General features: G+C 42.9%; 1 protein-coding gene across 1 annotated transcript in view; it reads left to right on the top strand.

Moving 5' to 3' along the window:
- Nucleotides 1-21,068, top strand: part of LOC105281430 (acetylcholine receptor subunit alpha-like 1) — a 116,326-nt gene that overhangs the window by 29,654 nt on the left and 65,604 nt on the right. Inside the window, exon 2 of the mRNA XM_011342684.2 lies at nucleotides 14,166-14,441. Coding sequence (XP_011340986.1) covers nucleotides 14,184-14,441 — 258 coding nt within the window. The 5' untranslated portion in view covers nucleotides 14,166-14,183. The remainder of the gene's footprint in view (nucleotides 1-14,165; nucleotides 14,442-21,068) is intronic.

Here is a 21,068-nt window from a genome sequence, read left to right as displayed (position 1 = left end):
ACATCCTCGTCGCCGCTTTAACATCGAACGCGTTAAACGTTCTTTTGCGCTGCGACTGTTTTATATTTAAATTTTATTAGTACATACTTACGAGTACATATGACACATATGTACGCGTATGTAGCTTCGTTTCGCTGGAAATTCGCGAAGTTGGAATTTCTTCTTGACAGTCGAGGCACGACATCCGGTTCGTTTCACCGGGGCGCTAGTGGGGGGATTTCGAAGTTCCAAATGAATCCACTATCTCGGCGGTGAGGTGGAAATACGTCTTCCTGGCCCCCGAAAGACGATTTTCCTCGGGAACACGTCAGTCCTCGGTATTCGAGCTCTAAATAATGTTGGAACGTGAGTAACCTACTGAAAACGGTGGCTTTATGCCGACCATCCTCCACCGCTCTCGCTTCTTTCTCCACATCTCATCCCTTTCTTCTACTTCCGACTACGATTCTTTTCGTCTCTTTCTCTCTTCTTTTCTCTGTCTGGCCCGTTATCCTCTTCGCGATTCTTCTCGTCCGCATCTTTCGATCTACTTGGAGCGCACAACCCTACAAATTGCCGACAATCCTATATCTGTCGGGCCTCTGACGCGATATTGGCCTCTTGCTCTCCAGCCATCATACCACCGCTAATTCCCCGCGTGTACACACACCGGCATATGTGTGTGAAATTTTGATGCTACGTGATATAAATGTAAAGAATGGGATTTCGCGATGGCGCGATGATTTACGAGACGATAGAAGCAGTATCGCGGGATCTTCGGGACGAGGGATCATCGTCGCTCCCTTTGATATATTGACCTGATTTGTGAGGAATTCTCGAGATGTTTGACGAATCGCACGAATTTGTGAAACAAATGTGTTAATCTATTCGGAAGCGTTATGTAAAATTGTCCGTCGTTTAAAGCAACTTGCGTAAATTAGCAAAGATGATAGCAACTTCTCCGGGTTGAAATTATCGATTTTCCGAGTTGGGAAGATTTGGGTCATTTGCCAACTTCGATAATTGCCGAAAATTTGCATAATTTGAATGCGGATAAAGTAAACTCATGGCGACATAGATTTATCTATGAAGTTCGTTATACTTCTAGCGGCTTGTGCAGTAATTTATTCCTAGTCTCTCAAATTTACTCTGCACGAGATCCGCGTACATAACGTATCTTAATAGCTTCATGAAAATTAAAGCAAGTTTTACGCTAATTGCGGATGAAGCTGCGTGGTGATTACCGAACGAATTCATTGCGTTATCGTGCATTACCCGCGTGTCTCCGTTGGGTAGTTCGTTATGTACGAACGTAAACGCGTAGGCTTGGCAACTGAACATTTTAGGAAAATATTGCGATCGACCGACTCGTTGCCACTAAATTATGATGACTATATCGACCGGGGAATTAATGATGAGTGAGCTAGTAATAATTTCAGGATATTACATCGGACAGTCGATAACGAGTGATATTTCAGCTGCCGTTTCACTTATTGCCGGTTCGAGTGATTGGTGCTTACCTGTATGTAATCGTAATGCTATTACGATTATATCGCGCGTTTTACGAATTCTCCGTTGCGTTGCATTCGACTGGACGTTAGAATGATTTTCCCGAACTGCCCGCCTGTTACTTTAGTCTGGCCAATTAATCGTCGGATTATACCCGACGATTAATTGGCCGGACTAAATCAAAATCTTGTTTGCCCAATTAGGGAGACCGTGCCGGCGATTTATTAGCCGGCAGTTAACTTCCTGCACGCGAAAATGAATTGTTTGTTGCACCTCAAGTTCTTAATTACCGCGCAATCGATGGACTTGCGAAGAGTAATGTATGTTAATTATATACCCGACTAGAAATGTTGTCAGGTTTACCTAATATGTTATAAGGACCTGACGTGGTTGGCGTAAGGTAATCCTGAATAAGGTATACCTAAGAATATCCTCATCAGGTTCAAATATGTATGACCTTTTTAGGGTTAAAATAATAAGGAACATATTAGGACCTTCTTACGTTATGCCTGATATTTCAAAGTACAAATTTTGTTGAGGTTTACATTATTAGTACCTACTAAGGATCTTATTCCTTCATCCTGATATTTTTTAAAATTTAGAGGTAAAGGTTTCCCACATCTGGTCCTGCATCGGACCATACGTAGTTTATCATGTTATAATGTACGTTATATACTTAATGTAGAAAGAATAGTAATTTCTACTTAATTTGCGAGTATTAATTATTTTTATATCATATACATTTCAATGTATTCGATTATGGAACAATAAGAGACAAAAATCAACACAAGTGTGTGTTTTCCGCCTCTGATTCACCAAGCGACCGATAGATGGCCAGGTCAGGCGTGACGTTCTCGCAAGAAACATTTGGTTAGCACCTTACAAATAACCATCTGGAAAACCGATCCGATACTCTTTTCTTCTCTTCTTTTGGACTCTTACACTCACCGAAAATATCAAGTTTTAGTAATCCTTTAGACGACTTGGTGCTGTCTGGGTAGTAAGGATTTAATAATTCAACCCGATATAAACCTGATGAGGATATCCAGATAAGGACCCAACTATTGTGCTGCGTTACATGACTGATCAGGTCCTGATAATAAAATAAGGTCAACCTGATCAGGACCACTGGATAAATTTCTAGTCGGGTAATTTGTAGCGTTGCGAACCAGTCAAGAGGCCACGATAATGCTGATTTCATAAATTGACAAATAACAGAAGGGAATATTTACTAGCTAGTATATAATTTCGCCAGAATTAATGACAGCCCTGTGAAGAATTGCCGAAATAATTCTATAAAAATCATTAATCTGTTGAGCAGAATGCATTCATTGTACAGAAGCTCATTATACACGTCCCGTGAAATTATTCTGCAATTTCAACGAAAATTCATTTTAATTAGTAGGTTCGAGCAGCCGCATAGCGGGCTAATTCCCAAAATTATCGGTTTTGGCATATTTATTTCGTTGAAATCGGGAAAATGTATTTTATGAGTTGTATTAATCTCGGTAACTGCGCGCATTCGTGTTGCTGAATCTCTTCGCGCGGACTTCTTTAATTTGATGTCCTTTATGATCTCTCGGGCATCACGGAATTTATCCAGATAGAGGTCGAAAATGTGCACTGTAAAATCATCTCGCTCGTACCGACGGTTACTCTTTACGCACGCATTACGTACACATACGCGCGCCGCTTTCAGCTCGCTACACGCGCGTTCCTTCACGATGAAATTTAAAGAGCTGGGCTTTCATGTCGATTTGTTTGTTGCTGAATATACGCGCATTCACACGCCGTCGGCGGCGCGCCGCCAGCACCGGCGAGAGCCGGGGCGGTGGCTCCACCCTTCCGTGACCGAGCCACCCCCGGCGCGAGAGTGAATAATTTTAACGAAGTGCACTCGAGCTGCAGCAGCGCGTCAGCTCTTAGCTCGGCCATATTCCGCGGTACGCCTTGACGTCTATGCTCGTCGATCGGATGAGTTAATGTTTCGAGGGCTGCTGAAAGTATCTCTGAAAAGACTACTTAAGTCGGTAGAAAGATTTTAGAAAATTAATGGCCCTCGTTGCCTTCAGGATTTGATCGAACATTTCCGTAGCACAGTTGCGAATTCAAATTAATGTATTGCGTTGCGTTTAGTTGGATGGAGAAAATATACAGTCAGTACATACGTCAATCATAGTAACAGAAGTAATCGCAGGAGAGCTCTAGTTAACAGAACGCGAAGAATTAGGTGAACTTCTGTCAGATTTTATTTAACGGGGATTTCATCCCGATCTACAAAGTCTGATGACTTGATGGAGCAATCTGATAGAAAATGCGCGGCGCTTTGTACACTGTTTGCTATTACACGCATTCATACGACTGTGCAACGTTGTGATCGTGTGCTTTGGTAGGAAAAAAGCACCACCTACAAGAAGTTTCCATATAAACTCACTACTGGAAGGTACTTCCTGATGATTAAACTTTGTTGGAACGTAACAGTTGACTGAATCGTATTGAAAAAAAAAGAATACAAGAAAGGCGAAGCGAGAGAAAGGGGAGGATGACGCGCGGGTTGGAGAGGAAAGAGAAAGCGGACTACTCTCGGATTACATGTGGCCAGCGAGGATTTATCGATGAGTTGAGCTCAGATTAAGGCTCGTCCGCAAGTGGAAGCGAAATAAAAGAAAAAAAAAGTAACAATTCTTCAGCCGGCGCGTATCGATCGGCAATGAATCGGGAGAGCGATCGGCCGTGTCATATGAACGACGTTGCTGTTAATTGTTGCCTGTCGATGCCGGCAACAGTCGCAGTCAACTGCCGTAAGATTTATCCTTGCGCTTCCACGGCGAGATGGTACGGAACCCGATTTCGAGTGCAGCCCGAGCAGGCAGTCGTTGATCCCGGGGATGTTCCGCTAGGATTAGCTCGCTCCCGACATTTCCATTTCCATCCCCCTGGATCCATATGAAATATTTAGACCTGCATTCATCTTGCTGCGTATTGTCTTGAATCGAAGGGCTCGGTGTAACAGTGCTTCTACCCTTTTTTCAAGGGATTTTCAAGGATTGAAAAAAGTTACTTTGCATTTGGTAGATTCTACGATAAATTTATCATGTTTGATTAAAGATTAAATCACTACTGCACCGAGATATTCGATTGTCGACGTTTCAACGAATAATAACGATGTTTTCGAGGATTTAAAGACTCATGTGTTGGCAAGTATGAAGTTGGGTATCAACGATGAGAGAAAATCTCCTCACTGCGAGGTGGAATTTTAATTAAATGGACGATGATTGAAACTTCCATCTAGTATACCATTTAATATCAGCCGTAATACCGAGCGCCGATTTATATGCATAGCGAATTGATGCCATCAAACGGGATGTTTGCAGACGATAAGAATTAAAAGACTTCCATCGTTGCCTCAGAGATAGCGATTTTAATAAACTTTGTTACGTGCGCGTGGGAACGCGCGATGAGGTCGTTGCTTTCAAAATGCACTTCCAAAGAGCTTGACTCTCAAGTTTACAGTCAAAGGTCCGCTCTTCGTTATCGCGGGCAAGCCCAAGCGAAACAATATGCATGCAAAACGACAACGACAACATTTGAATATCTGCAATAAAGAACGCCGCAACGGCATTATTTATTACATAACGTGGAAATGGTCGGACGAAGTTTGCGCAAGCCGGAAGTTTGGCGATACATTTTGCCCCGGATCATGTTTGAGGGATTGGATGCCCCGAACGGCCCGAAGATATTTTCCACCCTCGCGCGATAATGCTCTTAACGGTGATATGAAATTTTTCAGGGAAGTGAGATCCCCGCTTTATCGCGAATTACTTTCAGGATTAATTTTGTGTAAGAGAAGACGAATCTCTCTCTCTCTCTCTCCCTCTCTCGCTTTTTCTGTTCCTGCCTATCTCTGCCATGGAGTAAAATGCAATCCGTTAACGACGCGAATTTTGCTCGCGGCACCGGGAAAGGGTGACGCTCGAAAGACTGAGTTTTTTGAATAGCGTCCTCCTACTGCGCGATCACGGCCTTGCTTGTTCAACGGCGTCTTTCAGACATGCTCACTAATTTGCTGGATGAAAAACTCGCGTGTTATTAAGCTTCGTCACTTAATTGGATTAATGAGGCGATGGACTCGTCGCAATGAAATGACATCCCGCGTTATTCGATGGCGGCGCGAGCCAGGAAATTCATTAGGGGAATCCTCCGACCGCGCATTGCAAAAGTTTAACCACTTGGACAACGCTGTTGGGCTGATATCAACAGGAAACGCACGCGACATGTGAAATCACGATAAATAACGAGCGATTGTTTTTTTAGTGCGAGTGTCGCTGCGTTACATGATGCATCGTGCGTAAAATGACAATTAATAACTATCGTGCGAGCGAAATAAGTAATAGCGCATCACTTTGTTATATTAATCGCTCTATCGACGTTACTGTCGCGTTTTTCGTAGGATTGTCATTCTTCGCTTCCGTGCCGTCAAAATTTACAACAAATACTTGACATGACGAGAATGTTAAAGTCCTGCACACATTCGTCTGCGCGCACAATGCGTGATTTACAAGCGTGCGTATGCACATCGGGAGTCGCTGAAATACCTTTTGCCGGATATGCTGCGCGTCAGTTGGAAAGTCGATATTTCAGGGTTGTGACACGCCTAAACACGGTTAAAGGACGCTTTACACTATGGCGCTTTACCGCAGGAGTAGTTCGAGATGTTCCAAATTTACGATTTCCGTTGTCTGGAATCGATCGATCCGCGAAGTTTGTGCTGTGGTGACAATAAATCAACGTTGTATTTACATGGCACTTTGAATGCCTGATGTCAGTTCACCTGTGGCCTGCGGAAAATGGAACAGTTTTCGTAAAGAATATTACGCATATTCGTCAACATTACGTATGTTCCTGTCGATATTATTTTCTTTGATAATACGACCAAATGGATATGGAAACGAAATTCGTTTGGAGAATTTGTTTGTTGTCAGTTCTGTGTACGTGTGTGTGTTTTATGAAAACAGATTCTCTTGATGTAATTAATTACTATATGTTAAACAAGTGCGATATCTTAATATTTACTTACAAAGCTACATTCGGAAATTATGTTTTAGTCGAAAAGCTTCTCGGTTTGCAAATTGCTACAAATTGATGTCACCACCAATAATTGGGAACCTTAATTAACGTTACTTTACGATCCCAAAGGGGACGCAAGTTACAGCAAGAGGCCGTAATATAATATCGATGCTTGGTAAGAGTCATATTAATGTAGTTCAACATGTCGACATGCAAAGTACAACACTGGAGATGCTTGCGATAGCGCGTATTTTCCAAATTTCCTTTCTTTCCTTCTCTTTTTTTAACAATACAATTTTAAATTTCTTTTAATAAAATCATAAATGAAACTTCTTAAGAGAAATAATAGAAAATTTAGAATTTGCATATACTCACTGGTGATTTATCGCGTGAATTCGCGGTAGAATTTGGCGGTCGGTCGATCTTTTTAAATCCGCACAATGTACCTCGCGACGTACAATCAAACGTATTCATATCTCGACACGACAGTATCGAAAATGGGAGCGGAAGATTTACGTGATATATGCATGTGAATATACGGCAAAGGATCGAGAGGAGAGGGGAAGGGATATGGATCGTCGTCCTCGTAGAAAAGACATTGCGACAGTTTCACGATGATTCGTATCGGACTGACGTTCTCGAATACGACGTCGTTTCTTATTGTGATGCCGGCGGTTATACGGAACGTCATCTTGAATTAGTTTATCCATATGGATCGTGATTGTCGAGCTCGTATTGGCACCGCTCTCATAGATCACCAGGATTGCTTTCCCACCCATTGTGTCTTCGCTCGGAGCGCGCGATTCTCTCCATTTTGCATCTCAATACTTCACCCGTTCCGCGTTTTCCGTCATTCCGACCAACCCTGCACAACTCCGAGCTGTCCCTTATTGAATTACCCCACATCTGACGAACGGATGCTTCCTTTTGCTATACAGTGTTTATACCATGTCGGTTTAAGATTTAGTGCCGTTTATGCGGACTCTTATTTTACGAAGAATTAATCCTCTTTGTATTGTATTATACTACCAAATTGTATAAAAACGTAAAGACGTAAACATTATTAGGAAAATGTCCAAAATAAATATTCAGATTGGCGAAGAAAATCGTGTCCAATGCGATCTTCGTTAAACGCAAGTTATTGTCGAATATGCGATTTTTTTGCCAAAAACAAATATTTCATAACGATGTAGAATTAATATAATGAAAAGAGTGGAAAATCGCCTGTAGAATAATGACAGGTGTACGTGCGACTTTTCAGATGCAAAAACATCGGCGACGTGCGGCCGCAAGGATAGAACGGAAAATTTCTTTCCTCTTTCCCTGCGTTGCGGTGTGCAACGAGCACTCTCGCGTCGCTATTCGTGCGGGAACAGTTTCGCGTTCAGTAACAGTCGCGTCATTTGAATAATTACGAGCCATAAAGCGCAGTATTTGTCACTTCGCACGCTGAATTGCAACGGCAATCGTTGTCCTCCGACGAGAGAGTCGAATCTCGCAACGAGCGGGCGGAAAATCACGAGCGACGTACATATAACGCGCAACGGTTTTCTCTGTCGCTTCTCGTCCTCTCTCTTACCCTCTTCAACTCTCTTTCTCTTTCTCTCTTTTAACTTTGATTAACGATGCGCGAGCATGATCGCGGGCGTGCTGTTTCCAAATGGCAAGGAATGAATTTACATCACGCGGCAATCCATTCTCGACATCCCGCCCGAAAACGTATGGCAGTGAGTATTTCCAAACGTACGATGTAATATCGAAGCGGCGGCCGATTGATTTTTCGATATGCGGACGCACACACGTATACGCGGCCACACGTACACACATACGCGAGCCCTTTTTAGGCGAGTCAGCACTTTACTAGCGCCAACAGAGGGATGTTTTAATCGAAAATTTATCGCTTATAGGAATCTAGTAATAATTTATAATCCTGTCGCATGTGCCTCGCGCGCGCGGGCGTGCACGTGGGATAGCTTCTCTTCCGTAATTGAATACATTACGCTCTGCTACACGGTATCCCCATTCCCATTGGCGCGATTTACGACGATGTAATATATTTTTTGTGAAAGTAACCGTACACAAGCTCCGGATACCCTCGAGGAACGACGACAATCTCGCGCCAGAATGCGTCGTCCAAGATCTCGCGCGGCATCGATAGGTACGACTTCGAGGGTAGTTACGACTATCATTATAACTTTGTAGAAAGTACACACCGCGCGGATATTCGGCCGCGCGATTTACGAGTGACGAGTGTCATTGATCCCAGAGGATGGCGTCGTCGAGCGACTAGAAACGAGTGGGATGAACGTACGAGCCGGCGACTGACGCGTCGCGGTGCAATTCATTCTCCGCCGATCTGTCCGAAAAGCCGCCACGCCGAAAACTCACGGAGGGTGGCCGCGCGACAAAAGGGCTGCACGGGACAATTGATTTCTTCCCCGTCGCCAACGTCAACCCTCATGATCGTGTAGAACGTCAAGCGTTATGCAATCTATAACCCGCGCGGCTCCGTCGGAAACGAGCCAGGGAAGAAAAAGAGAAAGAGAGAGAAAATCGTAAATTCAGAGGGTTTCCTGGATTAAGCTACGTCTTCTCGGCTGAAGAGAGGTATACGACGTTATAAAACAGCAGAAAAACCCGCGCTGATTTTATTGTCAGTCCAGTCGCGACCGGCTCTACGTCTCTTACGTGTTATTCTTGCCTCCCGTGCTTCTACAAGCGTATCCATGTCCTCGGGAGGCTACAATAAACTGCGGGGTGTAACTCTGCAACGTGAAAATTTCAGTCTTTTCCGAGCATAGAAGGGTGATAAAATCGCGTCAGCGTATAGGACCTTAGTTTGAAGAGAGAAAGTCTCGTAAAGATTTAGCGACAAATTGTTTATCATTCGGTTTATAAGTTTTGATATAGTTATATGCGTTCTTTTTTTCTTCACAGTATGTAATAAAGATATAATCAATATCAAGAAATATAATACAATATTAAATCAACAGAGTCGACTTAATTTATCATTTAACGATGTTCTTCGTCATTCTAGCTACAGTATAAAAGTGATTCCACGTTGATGGAGAGGCTGTATCATAAAAATTAAAGCTTTCAAATTGTAGGACATCCCGTATGTAGGTATACGGAAATTCAATACTATCTCTGGATATTGAAACTCCACGGTTTTCCCTGCAACACGACAAAATGCTGCTCTCGTTCTCTCTTCATATCGCACAGGTCTCTCTATCCAATCGCTTCTGTACCTCTCATTCTCGTTGATTCACCCAATGGGAAAGGAAATAGACAGCCGGTCCAGCTGATACGGTTCCGCAACGGGTGCATAATAGTCTAGTTAGTAGGTGCAGTCGGTACCAGATTCGATTAGCCTCGTTGCAGTTGCAGCGAGCTGTGTGGCAGCTTTAAACGACAAAGCGATACGTTTGAGCCGCGCTGCATTACGTTCTTCTTGTTTGTATGGGGGACGTGCAAACCGTGGAAAATAGTAAACACATTTACGAAATAATCACGATGCGCAGCTCGCTCTGTACGCTATTAAGCGCAAAGTATCACTATTATTGCATTACACCTCGCTTAACGTCCTCTTTACGTTAAAGTCACGCTGCAGTTTTTCAACAAGCACTGTAGAAATCAATATCGCAGGTCCCTCGATGCTTTATCCGATCGCTCGGATTAAATTTACGTTGGCGGGAGAAATATTCGGCCTATCCCGATCTCGAAACGTGGCTTTCGACGATGGTTCCGCCATATCAGTTTCGTGAGGTGATAAATTATTACGCTGCTGGCAATACGTCACGCCGCCAGGTAGTTTAACGTTTCTCACGCGATGGACGTAATATATTTTTCTCTACATCGACATGCGTGTTGCTCGTCTGCACCTGTCGTTAACCGCTGCTAACAGACACCGTCGTTCTTCATACTTTTATGTATCGGCCACAGTCCGTCGATCGTTGCAACTCGCTCGCGTGTCAAAGTTGGAGTTACAGCTGATACGGGGTCGGGGAAAAACGACGGCACCGAGCGAAGAAGACATTCATGGATCACGCAAAAACTTCCGACACGTTTACATTGGCCTCGTTCCACCTCGCGCCAATTTGTATCCTTCGAATGGATAACGGTGCGCCATTCGTTTCTGATTGTTACAGACTGGTGCACTCAGCATTATCGCCTGCTAGCAGCTGAATTTTCGCTTGCATTTAGAGAACGAGTCTCTCGCGCTGTTTACCACGGGGCAATTTACCTTCGTCGACCTATTGGCAGTTAGGTGATGTCTTCAAGTTGAAGCTGTCGTAAACGTGATCATTCACACGAGTGATTACCAATCGTTTCTTTTTTTATCCTCCAGCGGCTGCTTGAAAAGCTCGAAGAATCCGCTTTTTCACTTTCAACATGTTTATTGTGCATTGTGTATCTCCTACGTGTATTTACGCGCGGGATGTAAAATGTAGTAGATGTCTCTGCTACGTTGATATAGCCCGTGTATCCGAGATCGTAGAATTGTTTTCCGACAACGCATCAAACGTGCGAGGGAAAGGATGGTTGAAGCTGCTCGATCCGGATTGATGGATGCGGCGGCCACGGCTCATTATTGGTATCCATTATATCCAGCTCCTCAAACCACGTCCGACCACTGTTGGACAAGCTGTTCGATCGACCTGTCCTTTTATCGCATAACGAAACTGATCATCTGTTACGCTATTATAATTGATCAGGATCGTATGCAATGTATATGCTAGTTGTACATATATAGTCTAGCCAGCGGCTCGGGTCTTCGGTCAAATGTTAATGAAGGCAGACCCCAACAGTGCTAACTGGAACGTAAGTGGTCGCACGGGAATCGCCTGGACCTCAGGGTGATTAAAATTGTGCCCCTCGATACAATAATGCATACGAAATGGGACACGATAATCTGCGCTGCTCATTTGCAGGGAGATTCTGAGAGAGAGAGAGAGAGAGAGAAAGGCTCTTTTTGAAATTTATTTGTCAAGAAACGATCCTGCCAGAGGATTATGCGTTATTACAAAATGTAATGATTATTCCTACTCTGTTCCTCGGTGTTGATCTATTTTTATTTCTAAATGTTATAATCTTTCTCAATTTTGCATTGTTAGATATGTATACGTACATATATAAAAAAATGTGGAAAAAATATAGTCATTGCGTAAAGCTGGCTATTTCCCTGGAAGGTTTCGGTAGGCCACGTCTTAAAGCACGTTCGAACTCTCTTTGTGTCGCTTTAATTTAGAAGGGAAGCATCAGAGCGCGAGAAGTTGCCCTAATACGACGAAGTAGTCCTCCGAGGCATACGGTTATGCTGATAATAGCGAGGCAGGCGAGGAGGTAGGTCAGCAAAGAAGCGATAAAACTTCCTCGAGAGCTCCTCTCTTCCTTCTCTTCTGCCTTTCTGTGACACGACAATGCCGTTCAAGCCCTCTTTATGGGCGGTTACGCTCCTTGCCACGGATAGTAAATGACTTCGTCTGACGGTCGAGCTACGTCTTACGATGGACGGTGACTCTCATGGAGAAGTTGACGTTCAAAGTATTATAAAGAATCGACAGGCGTCTTCAAGTACAAGGCAACGCCATTCCCTCGTACGTTACGTCCGCCTGTGCTCTTGTTACCGCTTTATCAATACGGACAGTACATAAAATATCATCAGGTCGTCGCAACAAGTTTTCCTCTGCGGTGGCGAGTGAGCTCAAGTGACCAGTTTGTTCGTGTTGACCCTTCCGCTGCAGAGCAATCGTACATAGTTTATCTGCATGCACGTTCGCAATTAACGGCGCCCTAAATTTAATGTTTTCGACAGCCCGGAAAATAATTTGATTTGTTCTGTTATGACATTTGTATCGACCGAATTAAACTCGACATCCAGTGCGTTTGTATTAATTTAACCGAATTATATTATTATAAATTTTCTTGAAAAGGTTGCGTACATATCGATAATAATTGGAGGTGCAGCGGTATTGAATTTATTAGGCACTGTATGCGTTTTGGAATAATGCGAAATTATCACAAATAACAATCAATCACATTTTCCTATATATGATCTATTATTTGAAAAGGCGTAATTATTCCTCACACTGAATACACACAGCTGATAACGCACTGATACAAGGAGCAGTTCATTAAATGCTAATTTAGATGATCCATCATCCGGCTCGCTTTACAACGTGACATTATCCCCTTAAGCCATAACACAGTCATTCATTCATTATGTATGGGGTATCTAAAATCAATCGTAAGTTAAAAATATCATGCTCAAGAATAGAAACGAACAACTAAATAAGTTTAACGCGGAAGCTAGTTAAATAAATTTTATCCGATAAGTACGTTGCGTGAGATCGATAGATATATTATGTAAAAAAAGTCGGTCGCAAATTTATGGCAGAAATATCAATAAGCAAATAATAATCCATGAGAAGATATTCTATTTTATGGTCCAGTATTTCATTTTTGCGCCCGTAACAACTTGTGTTTTCCCGAATAACCCGATTTATGATCGAACCTGCGTCAGATAATTGATCATAACTTCAAAGCATTCGCGAATTTTCCGTATCCTAATTTTGCAAAAGCTAACTCCAAAGCCGGTTTTTATTTCCTGCAGTTCCAAGTAAGATTTATGTTCGCTCGTAAGGCAGCATGTCCTGGAAAATTATTTGTCTTTTTGCCGATACGATCTTTTACGTTTTATTGGATAAGGCACGTCGTGAATAATCATTGTGTGTAATCAACCGCCATATTTCACGAGCGATGTCGTCTGATCGTAATGTATTTAACATCACACACTATAATTGTTTTCTTTACATTCGTCTTTCTTAGATTGTTGTATATTCTAGATGAGACGAACTGTTGTAGGCTTCGCGTTTTGACTGCCAAACTATAGAACTCACGTTTTGGAGCGCAAAATTTATATCCGTTCATAAAATTGCTCGTCTGAGTTTTTGTTCCCTCTCGAGATTTTATACCGGACGGCCATTTCTCAAATTATCGTGATAAAAGGTTTTGTCGAAGAAATTTCCACCCGCTTATAAATCATCAAGCAATTTTTTGCTAGCTTGTAGGTGATAGTTTGTTACTGCCTTCGTCTATACGTAACGTTTGATTTAATAACGTGACATATTCACCGTTCATTCTATAATATATTTAAAGCAGAGCTAAATTTTCTATAATTCTGAGTGCGAATCATAGCTTTGCAGAACGAGGTTTTTTGCAGTCTTTGACGTAGTGAGTATTTCCAATATTTTACGAGACATTTTACGGAAAAAGATATTCGCATACACTGATTTCGTGATACATTTGTATATTTGAATCGTATTCGCATGCGTGGTATGCAGACGCGAGAACGAATGCGATCCAAATGTACAAATTCTTTATTAGAACTTCCTTAATTACCACCGACTTTATTCTTTGTACTTTATGCACGTAGCGAGATGTCGCGAGGTCATTATCTCTTATCACAGCCTTCATCCTTTAATGTCGCGACGTGAAACAGCTGCAGGATAATTGACAAGAGCGAGTGAGAGACAAAGATCAACGAACTCTGCACTGGCATTCAATAGCGCGGGAAGCATTACAAAGGACCGCGTAATTTATTGTTAAAGGGGTGGACAAGGCGTACGATGCTTAGGGATGCTTGGACGAACGACGGTGGGAAAGGCTGGTGGCGATGGTGGTCCAGGTTGGGCGGATTGCTGGCGATGGCGGCAGCCATATCCTGTCTCGTTGCCCCGTTTCCGGGCGCCTCGGCCAATCCGGAAGCGAAGCGTCTCTACGATGACCTGCTGTCGAACTACAACCGCCTCATCCGCCCTGTTGGCAACAACAGCGATCGCCTCACTGTCAAAATGGGACTACGCCTCTCCCAGCTCATCGACGTCGTGAGTAGAACCCACTTAACCCATTATCCTGTCGCATGAATAGCGTTTATACTCTATATGGAGGGCCGCGCGTCCGCACGGGATGCACGCCAGATATATGGAGCAAGAGTACTTGATTGTGAAATTGTCCAACGTGTTTTATCGATTGATATCGTGCCGCGGGCTAGGAACGATACTCTCCCCGTTACGATTGTTCTGTCAACGAAATCGGTAAAGCGCAGGCATCGATAAATGGTAGCAACGAATTCCAGCGCGAATTAAAATCGCGCTTTTCTCCGATACCTATGTTTGGAATTGTATTAGAAGAGCATAGAATTTCCGAAATATCGAATTGCATTGCTCGGTTGTTCCAAATGACGTTTTTAACATTTGACATATATACGTACAATTTCGCGTGGAGCTTTAACGAAATACTGCGCATGTTTCAATTCGCATAATCCGTATTTATAATTAATTATATCGCGCCGCGCACTATATTTGCTCAAAATATTGATGTATGGCGTATGCGGGTAATACGAACGTGTTGTGATGTATGAAACTCACTTTCGGTTGTTGGGCAGTCTATCGCAATTCACATTAGAAATTCTAGTCACCTACGCTCACCCGTCAATTAAATCATGTACAATGTAAACTTCGCGGCTGTTTAACGAGATTTTTATGGCATTTTAAAATAACGTACATCAGAAAGTAAAATATTTCATAATCATTTACTCTCTTGTTATTACAAGACATAAAGTAGTCAGAAACTATTGCATTGTTCTCCGTGTATCTACGTAATCCAATATTTCATTATTGTGAGAACAATCAATTATGATACGAAACTTGCGTCGCTGTGCAGAATAGACTTCTACTTTTTCGAAACCGCAAACGATGCAATTTTACGCTCGATGATCGAACATTCATCGTAACATTTTGTTCACGCGCCATAGTTACACCGGTCGTTTTCCCCTCCAGAAAGACATTCGTTTGTGCATGCGTGCACGCGCGGAATATGGATTACGTAATGGATGACCGATAACGCGTCCACGTACTTGCGGTGATAAGTTGAATTCCGGGAGTTCCTCTGCCGGAAACGGAACTAATTTACAAGCGAAGGGATCCATGGCACTCGAGCTATTAATTGCCATAATCTGATCGTCAGTAATCAATCGCGTCTCGACGAGGCACGCTCGAAACTAAACGTACGCCTGCACACGCATGCACACGCACATGTGTATACAAGAGGGGGATGCACTTCCTGGTCGATCGATGTGTTAGAATTACGTTGATTGTCTCCCTTCCCCGCATTGTCTCCCCGGTTATTACATTCGAGTCACATGCCCACGACTCGATCCGAATTTCGGCAGTAATTGCCTCGATCATGGATCTCCATCAGCTAATACGTGCCTCTGTCTAAACCATAATTAATTTGTTATCGATCGAGTGCCTAGGATCGCGCATTATCGACACGGGATTTGCGCTGCAGGTTTGTTGGAATTACGGTACAGAAGATGTTTGTACGCGCACATTGAAACGAACAAGAGTTTGGCTTCAAGTTGTGACATGGACATCACTGAAGAGATCACGATAACACTTTCGTCAGCTGTCGGTAGTTTTAAATGAAACCTTGCACAATTCCCGGAGCTTTGCCCGGAGTTTCGTTCACGTCACGCGAACGAATATTTGTCAAACGCGTGCGAGAAATCATCCATTCGGCTTACAATGGAATTGCTCAAAATGCCGACGAATTTATGATATACCCGAAACTGCATCGTGCACGGTTGCGACGGGATGCTTTTCACTAATTGCAAATCCCGCAGCAAAGCGTAAATATTAATGGTAATTATCAACGCGGCACGTGCGTCTGCGGAACTTACGAAACGGTCGTGTCGACTGGTAGTATTGCCGCAAAGATAGACGAGAAACGGAGAATGCATGAGCTTTGTAGATCGCATTAGTCAAAGAGATCGTGATAGAAACGTGTTGCTTCGATCAACCGCGGAGAATTCGATCAATAAAGCGCGATTAACATTGGATACTCCGCGTTTCGCATCGCACACGGTGGCTGACACGTGTCAGCGCGACTTCCAACGCGTATTTTCCTCGCTGGTGGCTCGATAAAAACTGCGAAATTCGATCAATAGTCAGAGGCTAACTGGCCGGTTGTTCCTGCAGCTAAGTGGCTGTGCCATGTCGTGAACCAAGAGAGAGAAAGAGAGAAAATGAGACGGAAGAGAAAACGAGAGCTGTCGTTTAATTGTTAAAGTCATTCTTCTTTGCTACCTCTGAGATGTCGATCGAGAGTGCATTGCATTAGCAAGTTTGCATTCAACGCCTGTCCGCGAGCATTTTTTACTAACTGCTGATGGAATTAATACTCTCGAGTAAACTCACTCGTTCAGAGACGCAGTTATTAATTTTATCAAATGCGAATGCAGTAACAACATCAGCAAGCAATTACGACGAGAGTCAAGCAAATGAGATAAGCATAGAAGCAAAATAAAAATACAGTGAAAGAAACATAAATGATCGCAAGTGTCTCATGAAGGGGTGCACAGGGTAAATCTGCGCGGACGACAGCGCGAATACGTTAATGGATGGTCCATGATAGCGAGACCGGTCGCAGCGTGGAATGACTGACTCCCAGTGGGCTCATAAGAGGACTGATGCCCTGCACTGGAGTGTTCGAGCCATTATTTACACGGCCTCCTTTTCACGGGAATCACCTCCTTGGAATCGCAGTTGTTCTCCACGGAACCCACCCGCCTCCGCCTATCTGTAGCCTCTCGCTTCGATTCTACTGGGATTTACGAGCAGCAGCAGCAGCAGGCAGCGAGATTGACTTTTACTTCCGCGACTGGTTGCAGCACGAAAGCACGCGGGCTCCCTTTCCTTTATTGCGAAAGGATTTCCCTGTTGTGTAGAACGTGAGGAATCGCGAGAGCGCGAACTCGAGAGCTTTTTATTTGGCAAACAGTAAATTATACTCCGATCGCTGCGCATTATGAGCCTGCAAGTAACCGCTGCTGAATCAATGCCGCTGAATACGACCGATGGTTTCGCGATCGAAGAGCAGATGTGTTTCAGTGTTATTCTCTTTCCATTGCTTTTTCCAATTTTTCTTATTTCTTCTTATTCTCGCTTTTACAGTTTTCATTTATCTGTAAACTATAAATCATGATACTGCTGTTTAATATTGTATTATCGAAACGAAAGGCCACGTCTATTCTGTACGCGTAAAACCACCAGAGTGCCTTTCGACGAGCTCGTTGTAAGCTTTGCGACTGCCAACCGCACAGATCTCCGTCATCCAAACGAAATATGTCGCGTCAGCGTTGTCGAATGTTCACGCATGCAACAGCAGAATTCCCGATCAGCTGTCATCGGTTACGCGGCCGATTGCGCCGATTTACCCACTTTGATCGTCGGGTAGACATTCGAGTAGCGATTTTGCGACAGGTGTGTGATCGAAGTGGAGCACGGATGATTGCATCGCAAGTGGATGAGGGCACACCAGGCGCACGAAATATTTTCAGTCGGCAACATCGAGGAGGTAAGGGTTCATTTGCGGTGTTGTGAACTTACGAGCCCTCACGGTCCTTCAGCCGTCGGTTTTTTGCTTCTTTTGTTATAATTGACGGGGTGATTGTCTCGACGGGGAAGGGGTGGCACACGTCTAAAATTTTACGTGCATCTTTCTGCATCTTGAGGTTCGCAAGGAGAAGAGAATTTCTATAACGAATCGTGATTATCGATTACGCGCGATTATTATTCCTGTTAGAAGGCGCATTTATCTTGGTCGCGCTCGCCACTTCGCTCGCGGAAAATATACATTGCTGTTGGCGCGATTTTATGCGTGAATTTCAAGTCTTGATACCGTTGATATATCACGTTGTCCTATATACACGGGATTAATGCAAATACGGTAAGTGTAAACTTGATCGTTGGAAACGGCGATCAGTTTACTATTTGTAGATGACTACGAAACTTTTTACATGTGGATGCTAATATTATCTAATTTTATTACTTTAGGAAAATATTGAATTTGGAAACATGCGCGATTACATAGTTCGTTATCGGTTTAAAACGTTTAATTACGCAATTTTCATTTAATCGTGGCGCATCGTAGCGTATCGAGAAACGCAAAAATACAATATTATTTTATCTCTCGCGTGTAGTTGGCACACGAGTTAACCGATAATGCATGCGTAAAATAATTTCGACCGTTCTTTGCGCAATCACATGAGGATCAATCGAAATCCATCCTTTGATCGTTTGAGCGATAGTCAAATAACTGCTAACTGTTGAAAACACGGAAACGTTGTAGTTCCACCGATATTTTCAAAAACACTGATATTTTCGCTTTCTACCGGTTGAAATTAACTAGCAATACCAATTTATGGAATCGGCCGTGCGGAGATTAAATTCGACCGCTGCTGTGCCAGAATTTTTACATATCGACTCGGAATTTTTAATTGGACTTTTAATCGAACATTATACGCAATGTCATGTAATTGAGACATCTATACCATTATTTATTTTATCACGCAGTAATATTTGCATGTCTATCCCTTCTACAATGCAAACACGACATTAATAAAGAGACGCGAAATTGATTACTTTTGAGTCAGCGTGCTCGTCAATTGCTGATCAATTAAAAATTGGCAACGCGGGATATTATATCGTGAACGAAATCATGAACGAAATTGGATCGATATGTTTAATCGTGTTTGACGTTGCAACGGCAAAGGGTTTTCGCTGGTTGATTAAAGGACCAGAATACTTTGTTTCGTTCGACGCGGTCGACAAATTTGATTAAACCGCGCCTGGGATTATTGCCCTTAGCGGAACGAGCGTTCATTGGAAAAAAATCCTTTATCCCTTTATAATTAAAGTGAAGAATTTTCTTCTGCAGAATTTTCAAAGCCCGTTGATTAGCATCTCGAATGAATTAACCGTGAAAAATGAGCGGTGCGGTGCACACTTCTTCTTTCGCGCTCGCGTTCAGTTTCACGACTGTCAATTAAGCTGAAGTCGTTTTACGTAATCAGAGATTACAAATTCGCTTTTCTCGGGTTTCTCTTTTCTGTCGGGCGACGAAATAAATCTCATCGTCTTGGGAAGAGGACATTGCGCAGCGGTGGGGTTGGTCCTTAAGGTTGAGTTACACGGATCATGTTGCTTCGTCGTTACCGACCGCCGCGCGATAACGAAGACATGTTTTTGCTCGTTAAGATCAAGACGTTGCGGAAGACAAACTTTTTTATTAATGATTTCGATGCTTTACTCCTTCGCGCAGGGCACCGCCTTCGCCATGACGTTGAAAAAACGCTGAATCCGCACGCTATTGAAGCTGGTATTGATAATGCTGTGTCTACCATCACTTATTGCGATTAAATTTCGCTGTAACTTCACTGTTATGGCGAGGATTTTTAGAGCGATAATAAATGACGTTATATTTTATCCTAATAGCTCGTGGGAAGTACGTTAAAGTATAGTTTTTGTTATTTATCTTCCCACTTCTAAGAGAGGTAGAGAAAGATTATTACAGAAGAAATTAGATAATGATGAACTACCAACGAGTTGGGCTCATCCTCTCTCATATACTTTAAAAAATTTACTTTAAAAAAATTATTTAAATGTTTTCTTATTTCATAATTGGAAGAGCTCTATAATTTAAGTTAATTTAAGATCGTTTCTTAGAATTCTAAAAATAATTGAATTAATAATTAATATGAATATTTTTTATCTCGAACATTATCTTTTTTCTTTCTTTTATGCTGGCCGAATATACTTTTTTGTCCGCACGCGAATCTTGAACAACCCCAAAGTTGTACATTAAACAATCCTTCTAGCCGATTGTGGTCGCGCACTTTGAGAGCGAGATTGCACAGTTCATTTACATGCGCAGATAAATCCGCTTTCCGGCGGACCAAATGTTCGAAGTCGATACATTTTCGATTACCGTGCAGCGCCGCACCCGCTCTGTTCATGTGAAATTGATGACTTCGGCGGTAGGATCATTGATCCCGGAGAATAATCGTTTTCGCCCTTGTTTCCGACCACCGCCAAAGTAATTAAGTCTCCTATGGTTTTCGTAGGCCATCAGTTCGGTTTCCGATTGCTGTAACTACCACCGACGAAACTTGGTCGCTACTGCTTTCAGCGAAAAAAGGATCGTCTCTCACCCCGAGAGACGAATCCCCGTTTCGCGCAGTTACCCGGGACAATGAAAATTGGTTAGTCCATTTTCTAGGATATTCAGCGCGCCTTTCCTGCTGGCTCATTTAATTGCACGCGAATAATCACGCCAGGTAATCGCGAGAGCGCTATTGCCCGAAATTGTTATCGATATGTCGAGAGATGGTGCGCGTGGAAAAATTAATTTTTTATTCATTCCGGAAAAACACATTTCATGACGTAAGCGTCAGAGAGGGAAATTTTCCTCGATATAAATAAATTCCCTGAAACATACCGGATTCGTGTTGTCGCGCGAAAATACGTTTCGACGTTATTATACGGGCAAATACCGTTCATAATTATTATAATAAATTGCGTATTTGGATGTACGACTCGTAACATGCAATTGCGTATGAACGCTCGACTCAGCAAGTAATCGTTTTCTCCTTCATTACCGACTGCCTCCAG

This window comes from Ooceraea biroi, chromosome 6 (assembly GCF_003672135.1).
Source record: "Ooceraea biroi isolate clonal line C1 chromosome 6, Obir_v5.4, whole genome shotgun sequence".
In the NCBI taxonomy this organism is placed as follows: Eukaryota; Metazoa; Arthropoda; class Insecta; order Hymenoptera; family Formicidae; genus Ooceraea; species Ooceraea biroi.
The sequence above is the reverse complement of the archived record's forward strand: the minus strand, read 5'-3'. Positions and strand labels throughout refer to the sequence as shown.